Below are 12,112 nucleotides of genomic sequence, written 5' to 3' on the forward strand. Positions count from 1 at the left end.
TACGACCTGCATCCGTCCTGGAAAACTTGATAGGAACTTCAGATACCCAGACTCCGTCATTAAACCTACAGCATCTGAATTTCCGAGCGAAGAGCCTGAGAATTTAACAAGCTCTTCACCCCTTTCTATAGTCCAGTTTAAGAATGACTGCCTTGTGTCTTGGGTGGCTCTGTCTTCAGTCACGATCACGAACAAAGAGGGAAAACTTGGAGGCCAATAAAGTAGTGAAATTACTCCTATTAATAGGGACTTGTCTGTGGTGGTGGTGGTGGTAGTGGTGGTGGTGGTGGTGGTGGTGGTGGTGGTGTGTGTGTGTGTGTGTGTGTGTGTGTGTGTGCATGTGTACTGATACCCTGGGCCTCACACCTGCTAGGGAAGTACTCTACCACTGAGCTATAGCCCCAGCCCATATACTTTGAACATAAATGGAGTAATTGCTAGCATTCGTTGAGTGCCTCCTGCCCTCGTTGAGGGCAGGTACAGTGCTATCGGGTAAATACAGAGTGATTATGTGCCTTGATGAGGTGAGGGCTTCCTGCCTTGAAATACTGATTATCAGCCCATCCATTGAGGAATCTGAGGCTCAGAGAAATACACCCCAGGTTGTACAGCTAGGGAGTGATGAGAAGTGTGACTCAGAGGCAGGTTAGCTGCCTCCAGCATCCAGGATCTCAGCCTCACGTTGCCCTTTTTCCTCCCAACATACTCTAGCTTCCCAAGCATAAAATAAAGAGGCTTTGCAGCCACAGGTTAAATGCATGCCTGGGAGGGGAAAAAAGGCGGGGGGACCACTTCTGGTGAGCCAAACTGCAAGTGCATTTTCTCCAATTACTTGAGTTGTAACCAGCCCCAGCAGGGAAGTATATGATGATATCCAGTCTGAAGATGAGGAAAACTGAGGCTTGCAGATGTGGAAAGGTTTGTCTCTGGTCATATGGATGTCAGGTAGGCGGGACTGAGCTAAATGCCAGATCTTTGACTATCAGATAACACTGCCCCTGGCAAAAATGGATGAAGGGAGATCTGGTGCCCATGCAATGTAGCTTGTGTTCTGAGGTTCCATTTTAACAGGCAGCTGACCTTCCTATTTCAGACTAGCTAATGAGCCCTGAGCTTTCTTTCTGCCCTGATGTTCTGGATAGAAATGCAGGCTATGGTTATAGGGACAGTTAAAACAGGATCTGAAAGGCACATTTGAGAAGCTGTATAATTAAAACAGACTTAGAAGACTGTCCCATCAGTGGCAATGGCTGAAATAGACGGTGACCCAGTCAGAAGCTGCATCGCTTGAATGGGTGGCAGCAGCTGTTTCTGCCTCCCAGCACTCTTGAATGATAGCAGGTACTCTAATGAGTGACTCAGTTGCCACCTCTAATTCCCTCCTGAAGACTGTTATTATGTGTACGGTCTGTCACTCAGGGCTTGGTGCTCTGTGGAGATGGCTGGTTCAAAGTGCCACAGGAAGGGATGAAGACCCATTTGCCGAGTGCTGCACTAGGAGGGACAGTTTCAGAACCATCTATGCTGCCTACTGGGCAATTCCACCTGGATGACCCTTGGCCACTTCATCGTAGAAGTGATGCTTCTGTCTCCAGCATCTTTTTTTTTTTTTGTAGAAAGCCAGTCTCTCCCCCCTTCTATGTGGTCCTCACCAGACAGTGGCTCATGATGCCCACACACGTCTGGCCACCTGTCCAGTCTCAAGCAGAGTGCCGGGTCCTCTGGCGCAGCCAGCACGTGATCTGAGCAGGACCAGAAATTCTCCATCAGATGTGCCATAAAATTTCTCTTATTTGGGATCACAAATGTAAAAATACAAGTTGAGGACCTGTTTGTTTTTTTTCCCTCGGTAAGCAAATATACCCCAGGAAAAAAAATTTCAAATATTCAGAGAGAAGCTGGGAAAAGTGACACATACAGGGACTTTATGACTTCTAAAGCATCCCTAATTCCACCAGTGTCTGGAAACCAAACCCTCCTCCCACGCAAACTTGCCCTCCTCTACCCTTCTCTGCCTCCCACAGCCTCACCACACCACTGGTCACTCCTCATTGCTACCTCTCCTCTGCCATCACCTCAGTTCAGACATACCACCTTGTCTGTGTTGTAACAGCCTCCCCATAGGTGAGCTTGCTGGTACACACACAAACACACACACACACACACACACACACCCCTGGTACACACATGCACACACAGACACCTCTGGTACACACACACACACCCCTGGTACACACACACACACACACCTGGTACACACACATACACCTCTGGTACACACACACACACCCCTGGTACACACACACACACACACCCTTGGTACACACACACACACCCCTGGTACACACACACACACACATACACCCTTGGTACACACACACACACACCCCTGGTACACACACACACACCCCTGGTACACACACACACACACACACACACACACACACCCTGCCAAAATCTTTTGCTCTTTTTGACAGGCGATGGCCCGACATCTGGCTCTTCCCACCTGTTGAACCTTACCTGGCCGCACTGCAGCCTGAGAACTGCTTGAATTTCCCACTCTCCCAATGCACCTGCTACTTTAGTGAGGGGCCAGGGGCTCTTAACCTTCTGTACAATGAAACCATAGGCAGTCTGTGGAGGCCTATAAACTGAATCTCTTGAATAATGCTTTTTAAGCATAGACTACATCAGACAACAATGAAATTAGTTACTTATACAGTTATCAAAATGTTCAAAAAATTGAAATATAGTAATATTTCTCCTCCTCTTCCTCCTGGATTTTGATCAGGATGTCACTTTATAGCCTAGGCTGGCCTGGAACTCCTAGTCCTCCTGCCTCAGACTCATAAGTGCTGGGTTTATAGATGTATGTCATAATACTTAACTTGTATGTGCCTCTTTAATGGTACTTTTGATAGAAAGATCTAGTGGTATCTCTAATAACTCTTGCAATTTTCAAGCTGTAAAAAGTAAAAACATGGGCTGGTGAAATAGTTCAGTGGATAAGAGCTTGCCGCCAAACCTGATAACCTGAGTTCAATCCCTGGAACCCACATGTTGGAAAGAGATCTGATCCTGAAAGTTGTCCCCTGACTTCCATACCCATCCTGTGTCAAGCATGTGGCTGCACTCTCACACACACAGCACACAAACTAAATATATTTAATGAAAAAGAAAATTATACTTAAAAAGAGCACAAATTAAATTTGAAGCCATCTGCAACAAGAATGTGGCAACGTGAAGCTGCAGTTTTTTCTTGGAAAGGGCTCATGCTGTTCAAGTTTGTTGCCCATTTTCGCAATGGGAAGAAATATTAGGTTTCAAGCAAATTAAATTTGAAGCCATCTGCAACAAGAATGTGGCAACGTGAGCTGCAGTTTTTTCTTGGAAAGGGCTCATACTGTTCAAGTTTGTTGCCCATTTTCGCAATGGGAAGAAATATTAGGTTTCAAGCAGAGCTGCGTGACCACGGAGGACTAACTTTTCCTTTCCAAGTTCATGGACCCCACAGTCATCTCTCAAGCACCAGTGTGCTCTGGAATAATCTCCCGTCTTTAGTTCTTTGGGAGTCAGTTTAATGACAGTCCCCCTGGGAAGTCTTCTCTGACCCTTACCACACTAAATCAGAGCCTTGATCTGCATCCCTGGAGTCCCTTGGGCCTCCCCGTGTCACTCCTCATGTCACATGTAATTCTATGCATAGGTACCATCTGCCTTGGTCTGAGTCCAAGTGACAGCTCAAAGCTGTCCTGCAGGTGCCCGTGAAGGATAGGGAAGTGATCAAAACGCCACAGGACCCTGGAATCCAACCTCAGAGTAACTTTGGACACTCCCTGATAAAGGCCTCCAGTTGACCTCTGGTTGATTCTCTCTTCTGAGGATGGGGCAGCCACGAGCCACTGGGCCATTACCGGGAACTGAATCTGCATTCCTCTGTGTGCTACTGGTGGCAGCTCACTTTGCTCCACAATCCAGTACTTCAGTTTCTTATCTTGTAAAAGAGAGAGACCTCCAGCAGCAGCCTTAAGAGTTCCAATGGGGATTAAATAAGGGTTCATGTGCAGTGCTCAGCACTTGACTTCAGAGTCTGAGTTTTACTGTCCATTTACTCAGCCAGCAGAGCATTTATGAAGTACTCACTGCCAGGTAATGTGCATTCAACTGAAACATCTGACAATAGCCAAAGCAGACTAGCTGATTCTGTTACTCCTGTGCGCAGCAAACTCTTTCCTTACTAGAGATGCTTAGTCTTCTCAGGCAACTTCAGCTCTTCCAAGACTAAGGTACCAGGGACCAGGTATGGTGATGCACACCTGTAATCCTAGCCTCAGGAAGGCAGAGGCAAGAGGATGGAGGGTTCAAAGCTAGCCTGGGTTATATAATGAGTTTGAGGCAATCCTTGGGTACATAGTGAGAAGACCAAAAAAGGGGAGGGAGGGAATAGGAATAGGAGGAAAAGGAAGAGGAGGAAGAGGAAGAGGAGGAGAAAAGTGAGGGGAGAGAGAAAATAAGGGGGGGGGGAGACGAGACCAGATGAGAGGAAGAGACAGATAGGTTCCAAGCTCACCCTAAGGGGCTCACCTTCACCCCATGACCAAGCACTGAAGGACCACCAGCCACGGTGGCTAGGAGGTCTCAAGTGTAGGGGTCTGGGTTCTGAGTCCCAGCTCCTGGAACCTGTGTGTCTGCTATAAAAGGCAGCTCTACATGCCTTTTTCATATCTAGACAAAGGGATAGTAAAGGCACCTCAGATTTATCAGAAAATTAAAAGTGTGAATGTGTGTAAGAGGGCTGAAAACAAATCTGAAAACCCCCCAGTTATAACAGGGTTCAGAGATGCAAGCTTACAACCCCAGGACTCGGGAGGTGGAGACAGGAGGATCTAGAGTTTGAGGTACACAGCAAAACTGACTCAAAATAACACTACAAATAATGATAATGATAATATTTTAAAAGTTAGCCAACATATTTATAGAAACATCTAGCAAATTCCTCTAACCCCCTCCTGTTTCTACAAGGAGCACCCATCCTAGTGAAGAAGCACCCTGCCTCTGTAACCCTCCCCCCAAGTACACTTCCCATCAGTGCTGGGGAATCCTTCAGATAAACTGCGAGTGTGTGTGTGTGTGTGTGTGTGTGTGTGTGTGTGTGTTTAGGCCTGTTGAGTGTGAATTGTGCCAGTGCCTTGGGAGAGTGACCTTACCTCTTTGGACCTCAGTCTCCCCATCTTTAAATTGGGGCTAATCCCAGTGTAGGCAGAGTCTACAGCAAGGACCCAAACCTTTGCTGAGGGTCTATGCTGCTCCAGGCTCTGCAGTAGAGATACACAGGGAACCAAGGTACCTGAGTGATGCTCCTGCTATTCACTTGCCTGTTCCATTATCCGTGCCCAACAGGTATTTCAGGGAGACGTAAACTAATTCTTACCGCTTCCTTACAGGGCACACAACAAACCAAAGCACCATTTCACCAAAATCCAACTGGGGGAACCAATGAGTTTATTGGGTAATCACAGAGCATAGATAAGGGGTGACCGGTGACTCCAGAGCAGCCAGACCAACTGCTGGGAGGTGCAGGAGAAAGGGTCTGGAACCTCAGGTGGGGGTATAATGACCCTCCCTCCGCCCTCCTTTTCTGAGAGAATACCAGCAGTCAGCAAGCCCTGTCTCGGGGGTCTCTTGCAATAGGCATAGATAGCTGCTCTGATGAAGATAACAGCTGTTACTCTTGGAGCATGGAGCTCTACATGTCGCCTGCTGAGCTACAAACGAAAACATGCCATATCCCCAAATGCCAGATTTTCCACGTGGGTATTATATATTTAATTTAATTACTTCCAAATTCCTTTTCTCGATTATCCCCCCGTGGAGGCTAGCTGGGGCCGAAAATTTGATCCCATTTTTACCGTTGAAAAGACCGAGACCCTGAAGTTGTAATTACAAGCTTGGTGCACTGGTGAGCAGCGACACCATCTGCTGGGCATCGGAAAAAAAGAAACCAGGGGAGGAAGGCGTTCCATCTGAAGGTCCTCCCTGGAGAGCCACGCCGAGCGTGGTGGCTTTGGGCTGAAGATCTTGGGCTGTGCGATGTGCTGGAGGTCTTCCGGTCCAGCGAACCCCAGCCCCACGGCCCGCAGGGGAAGCAGACGCGCGGTGGTCACGTCCCAGGACTCGCATGCCAGCTGCCCTCGGGCAGAAACGCGCATCAGGCCCCGCACGACGCTGGGTGGCGCTACCCGGCCACCCGGCGCTAGACCTGTTGCGTCCTGGACACAAATCGCGCAGATTGAGGGTACGGGGTGCACAGAGGAGCGTGCGTGAGCATACCCCTCCCGCAGCCTCCTCCTCCGCGCTGCCCTCGGTCCACCCGAACTTGATGGCTGCGGCTCAGCAGCCTCTGCACATTTCGCCGCCACCGTTCTAGGCCAGACGGGTGGGGCTGGAATAAAACTTTTGCCAAGCCGCTTTGGGGCGAGGGCGGGATGGAGGGGACCCTGTAGTGTCAGACCCCACGCGGGCTGCGCTGTGGCGCCTGGCCTCGCAGCCGCCCCGGAAGTTCTGCTGTCAATCAGTCAGTCGATCGGTGCCACCCTGGTGCCTGCGGGCTGCGCTGACCTGGGCACCGCCCCCGCCCACCCCTCCGCGTCCCCGTCCCTTCCCCCGCCTCCCCGCGCTCGGGCCCCAGCGTCGCCGGCCCCGCCTGCGTCGGGGTCGCCGCAGTCCCCGCCGCTCGCCGGGGCTCCCTGGCCAGGTGCCCCGGCTTTATTGCAGCCAGGGGAGCGCCCCAGGTGGGGGTGGGGGAGCAGGCTCGCCAGGGAGGCCGAAGCGGGGCGCCCCAGGGCACCCCAGCTCTGTGATCCCGGGAGGCGGCCCCGCAGGGCCAGGCAAGGACGGGGCGGTCGGTACAGGGGCGGGCGCCGCTCATCAGCCACGCAAGTCACGTCTGGGGCCACCCGCTCTGCCCGGCCCGCCCGCCGTGCCACCCTCCTCCCCCGGTCCGCGCGGGCAAAGTGGCCGCGGCGACGCCATGCCCGGGCCGGAGTGAGTACGCGCGGGCGAAGATGGCGTACATCCAGGTAGGACTGAGGCTTGGGGGCGACGGCTGGGGGATGCCGGGGACTGCGCCCCCGGTTCCCCGAGCGCGCGGCGCGGGACTGCGCACTGCTGGGCTCGACAAACTTGCTGGAGCAAAAAACGGGTTCCCAGCGCAGCACCTGTGCGTGTCCAGGAGGAAGGGCAGGGGCCCCCCAAATCCTGGGATTGGCGGGCCCGGCGTGCTACCCTCACGTACGCCCTGGTCTCCTGGGGAAGGGATGTGGGTGGGGCGCCTTTGCACCCCCCCAAGCAGTCCTCCCTGCACCCCACCTTAGGGGAGGGGCCGCGTCAGGGCGGCCCGGGGCGCCAGCCGGCCCGCCAGCGCCCGTTGCCGTGGTGATGGCTGGGCTAATTGGCCGGCGGAGCCTGGAGAGGCAGCTGTTACGACCCAGAGGCACAAGGACAAGGCTCTCGGGCGCTGGGTGCAGAGGGGTGGGGACGCCCCGAGGCCAGGGCACACTGCTGAGGGAGGTGAGGACGGCTACTCTTGACCCTTAGGATGAGGTTTGGGAGTTGCGAGATCCCCCATCCCTCCGCAGAGCCGCCTCCGCGCCCCCCCACCCCGATTCCTTGAACGGAATTTCCAAGCATCCTATTTTTTTTGGAGGGAGCGGGCGATGGGGATGAACTGAACCGCTTGAAGAGCTCTTTTCCCTCGGCGCCGAGGGAAGTGGTGACACGTCAGCGCCAAGGTCACAGGGTCAGACCCGCAAGCTGCTCGGTGGAGGCTGCTTGCTTCTGGGACTGGCTTACTCTGAGACCAGCGCAAAAGAAGCCAATAGGCTCCGGTATCCAGGGACTCGCATCTTCAGCGGAGCATCAGCTTTAGGGGTGCGGTGGGAGAGGTGAACTGCTGACCCCGCCTCCCTTGTCCCCGATGGTCCTCACGTGGTCCGCCACCTGGCAGGAGCGCCCCCCCACCTTCTGGCTTTGAATTCAAAGGAGACGCGGGTCTTTCATAGATTGCCTAGTTCTTCATTTCAAGTTCAATGAAGGTCACATTTATTGTGCATCTACTGTATGCTGAATGTCACTGGGATACCGTTCATCAGCAAACACTTGGGTGACCATCCGTTCTGGAACAGCACTGAGGATGCAAAGCACAGTCAGCCTCGGACCTTCTGGAAGCCCAATGGAGGGAGCCTTGAACAGGAAAACAGGCCTTTATGGGTCTTTATTGAATTATATATTTTCTTTTTCTGAGACAGGGTCTTGTTACATAGCCCAGGCTTGCTCCTCCTACCTCAGCCTCCTGAGAGTTGGATTTACAGTGGTAGGTCACCATGCTCTGCTCCCTAAACCCTGTTTCAACACAGAGAAGTTAAGCCACTTGCTCATAGTCACACAGCTACTTAGAGGTCAAGGTAGGGTCAAAGTGCAGGGTGGAGGGGAGGAGCACATAAGCTACTAAGAAGCTGAACGCTCAGTGATTCTGCTTTTCCTTTTATGAGTTGTTGACTGTTTTGTGCAGAGTGTAGACAGTTCTCCAAGCCCCCATGGTCCTTGTCACATTCTTTTCAACTGTAGCACTAAAGTTGTCAACAAGTGGGTGTGGCTGTGTTCCAATAAAACTTTATTTGTTGTGGACAGCGAGTTTCATAGACTTTGAGCAAGTCAGGAAATGGTAATATTTAATTTTTTGCAGCCAGTTAAAAGTACATAAACCATTCTTGGCTGGAGCACTACATAGAAGCAGGCTGGGGTTGGTTTGGAGTGTGAGCAGGAGTCTGCTGCCCATTGTGTGGGATTCCTGGGCTTGCTGTTTATACAGTGCTCTCTGGCTTGAATCAGTTCTCCACTGTTATCAGAAGGATGAGCCCAAAGGACCCCAGTGAGGAAAAACTCAGCAGGCCTAGGGCCCAGGGCTTCTTTCCCAGACCACCACCTTGTACCTGGGCTTTGAGAAAGCTGTGGATCTTTGGAGCTTGGAGCAACATGTCTCTGTTCATCCTGGCTTATAAATGGCTCTCTTTTGAGCACTCTTGCCTGGGGAATGCATATCCAAATCGTGAGAGTGCCGTAGGTTGTGGAAACACCATTTTATATCAAATGTTTCACTTTTCGGCTGTTTACATGTGTGTGTGTGTATGTGTGTGTGTGTGTGTGTGTGTGAACACGTGTTTCATGGCACACATATGGCGGTCAGAAGAGAACTTGTGGGAATCTGTTCTCTTGCCTTCCACCATGTGGGTTCCGGGGTTGAACTGGGGTCACTGGGCTTGGAAGCAAACACCTCCACCTGCCAAGCCATCTCACCAGCTTTTTTCGAGACAACATCTTACTCTGTAGTACAGGTTGACCTCAGACTCATGACCTCCCTGTCTTAACCTTCTGTGACTAGGATGACAGGAGCACACACCATGGCCGGCTTCTAATAAACATTTTCAAGCACTTTCTCATACGTGTCCCACTAGGGCACAGCTTTCTCCTGTCACATCTGCCAGGATGATTCCTGGAGCCCAAGAGGAGCTACCTTGTTTTGGAAGCCACAGAAAAAAGCGTGTTTTATTTTACAGCTGGGAAACACACAGCACTTGTGTCATTTATAAAGGAGACCCAGACTCAGAAGAGCTCCTGTTTTGAATTTTAGTTAGTAGTTGTGCCACCTACAATATTATTGACTTTTTCTATAATTGAACTCCCTTGGGACTGGGGGTGGGTGGGTGGCATACTAGGTAAAGTGCTTGCCATGCGAGAATGGGTTTGGGTCCCCAGCAACCATGTAAAAACTGGGTGTGGTGGTGGGTATCTGTACCCCAGCACTGGGGAGGCAGAGACAGAAGGATCCCTGGGGCTCATTGGTCAGCCAGTCTAGTTGAATTGATGAGTTCCAGATTCAGAGCATGACCCTGCCTCCAAACTAAGGTGGAGAAGGGCTGGAGAGATGGCCCAGCAGTTAAGAGCACTGGCTGCTCTTGCAGAGCACCGGGGTTCAATTCCCAGCACCCACATGGCGGCTAACAATTGTCCTTAACTCCAGTTCCAGGAGACTCTGACACCCCCATCTGACCTCTGAGGACATTTCATGACATGGTTGCACTTACATACATGCAGGCAGTACACTCATACACATAAAATAAAAATAATAAATATTAAAAAAAAAATAAGGTGGAGAGCGACCGTGGAAAACACTTGACATTGACCTCTGCGCACATAGAAGCATACAGGTGCATGAGCACCATACTTGTCTGCGTACATACAGAGAATACAGATTCCCATATTTGTAATTAAAAAAAAAAATCAATCCAGGCACAATGGTACATGCCTGTAATCCCAGAATTTGGGAAAGCAAGGCAGGAGGTTGGAAAGTTCCAGGCTCACCTGGGCCACCAAGTAAGACCCTGTCTCAGAACAGCCAACCAAAGAAGCAGATAAATGGTCTGTAAAGGAAACGTTATGTCACCCACCGGCAAAGGGAGCCAGGATCACATGATGGAAACAGAAGGTGGCTGGAAAAACAAACACACAGGGAATGTCACAGTATTAAATTCAGGGTGGACTGGGCTATCTCCAGCCTCTGAGGACTCGGCTCCCTTTGTTTGAGAGGAAGGACAGGAGTGAACAAGCATGAGAAAGAAATTAACATTCAGGGGGAACAAAGCGAGACTTTGTCCTTCCTGGGAAAGGCAGTTCTGTCTCCCAGTGGGTTCCAAAGTCCTGAATTTGGGATGCATCCCAGTTCCTGTCTAAGATGGGGGGCAGGACTTATAACCTGCCTGATGGGTTAATTCAATGATGTGTTTGGTCTGGTTTCTAATAAAAAAGCATCCTAGGGCAGGTGAGATGGTTCAGTGGGTAAAGGCTCCTGCCACCAAGGCTGACAACCTGAGTTCAAATCCTGGGACCTACATAGTGGAAGGAGAGAACCAACACTTGCAAGTTTGTCCTCTGACCTCCATACAGAAGCATGCGTGCTCACGGCTACACACAAACACACAGTAAATAAATGTAATAATGTTTTTTAAAGAAAGAAAGAAATCCTAGACCCATTGGGGAAAGCCCTTTCTCTGGAAGGGGCGGAGGGAGTCTGGGACTTGGAAACCTATGAGAAGACAGGATGGGGGTGGAACCAAACCAGGAAGGGAGAACCTGCTGGTGGCTTCCTTCCATCCCCCTCCCCCATTTGTGAGTGGTCATAGGAGGCTTTCCACCATCAGGATTGGAGCAGGATTGGAAGGTAGGGCCTCGGCAGGGGCGGGGGAGTCAGCCTACCAGTTTAGCTAATCAGGCCCCCTTGGGTTGGTTTCTGGCTATTTCAGTCTGGGGAAGGTTTGCAAACCCCTCAAGTGTGGCTGCGCGTTGGATAGCATGACTGTCTATCCACCCGCTCTGATTCATAACAGCATACGGTGCACATCAAATGGAAAAGCTCACATTTCCCATTTATTCGCGGTTGTTAGTTAACCAAGAGGCTCCCAGCAGCCCTGCAAATGTTCTAGCCATACCTTGGTAGTAAGTCAACTCCCTCCCCAGCATGGTGAGTGCAAAGACGCAGGTGTTTCTGTTTTGTCTTGTTGCTTTCTGACTTGCTGGAATATTGCTAAACTGTCTCTCTCTCTCTCTCTCTCTCTCTCTCTCTCTCTCTCTCTCTCTTCCTCTCTCACCCTCTCTCCCTCTCTCCCTCTCTCCCTCTCCTCTCTGAACCTCTCTGTCCCTCTCCCTCTCGTCCTGCCTCTCCCCTTCCCCCTCCTCCCTCCCTTCTCCCTCCCCCTCTCTCTCTCTTTATAACCTCTCTGCCCCCCACCCTGGCTTCCCTGGCTCTCTAAAAGGGCAGTTGGAACCACTGAACGAGGTGGGTTAATTCAATCATGTGTTTGGTCTGGTTTCTAATCAAATGCTTGCCTTTCCGTTTGGAGTCCCGTGTGGGGTTGGGGGATGATTTTGTATTGAGTCAAAAGATATTAATAAGGGCTCCGTTTTTATGCCTTTCCACCAAAAGCAAGACCTTGGCTCAAGGGACATCAGTGGACAGCACCTGTGTCCCTTCTGGTGCTGACTTACTCCCCCCCCGTCC

The 12,112-nt window shown here is 51.2% G+C and overlaps 1 protein-coding gene across 3 annotated transcripts in view; it reads left to right on the forward strand.

Annotated features, from left to right (window-relative positions):
* The first annotated feature begins 6,673 nt into the window (after positions 1-6,673).
* LOC115072170 (synaptotagmin-17-like) overlaps positions 6,674-12,112 on the forward strand; it is an 18,335-nt gene continuing 12,896 nt past the window's right edge. The window contains exons 1-2 of one of the 3 annotated variants that reach the window (XR_003851236.1): positions 6,674-7,079; positions 11,868-11,890. Coding sequence is in view for 2 of the 3 variants with exons in the window: in XM_029568698.1 (XP_029424558.1) it covers positions 7,065-7,079; positions 11,873-11,890 (33 nt within the window). In the remaining variant the exon portion in view is untranslated. Of the gene's footprint in view, positions 7,080-11,343; positions 11,576-11,867; positions 11,891-12,112 lie in introns of those variants that run through there. The other 2 variants (XM_029568698.1, XM_029568699.1) reach the window with 2 other exon arrangements.

Source organism: Nannospalax galili, unplaced genomic scaffold (assembly GCF_000622305.1).
Source record: "Nannospalax galili isolate Female #2095 unplaced genomic scaffold, S.galili_v1.0 scaffold381, whole genome shotgun sequence".
NCBI classification, from domain to species: Eukaryota; Metazoa; Chordata; class Mammalia; order Rodentia; family Spalacidae; genus Nannospalax; species Nannospalax galili.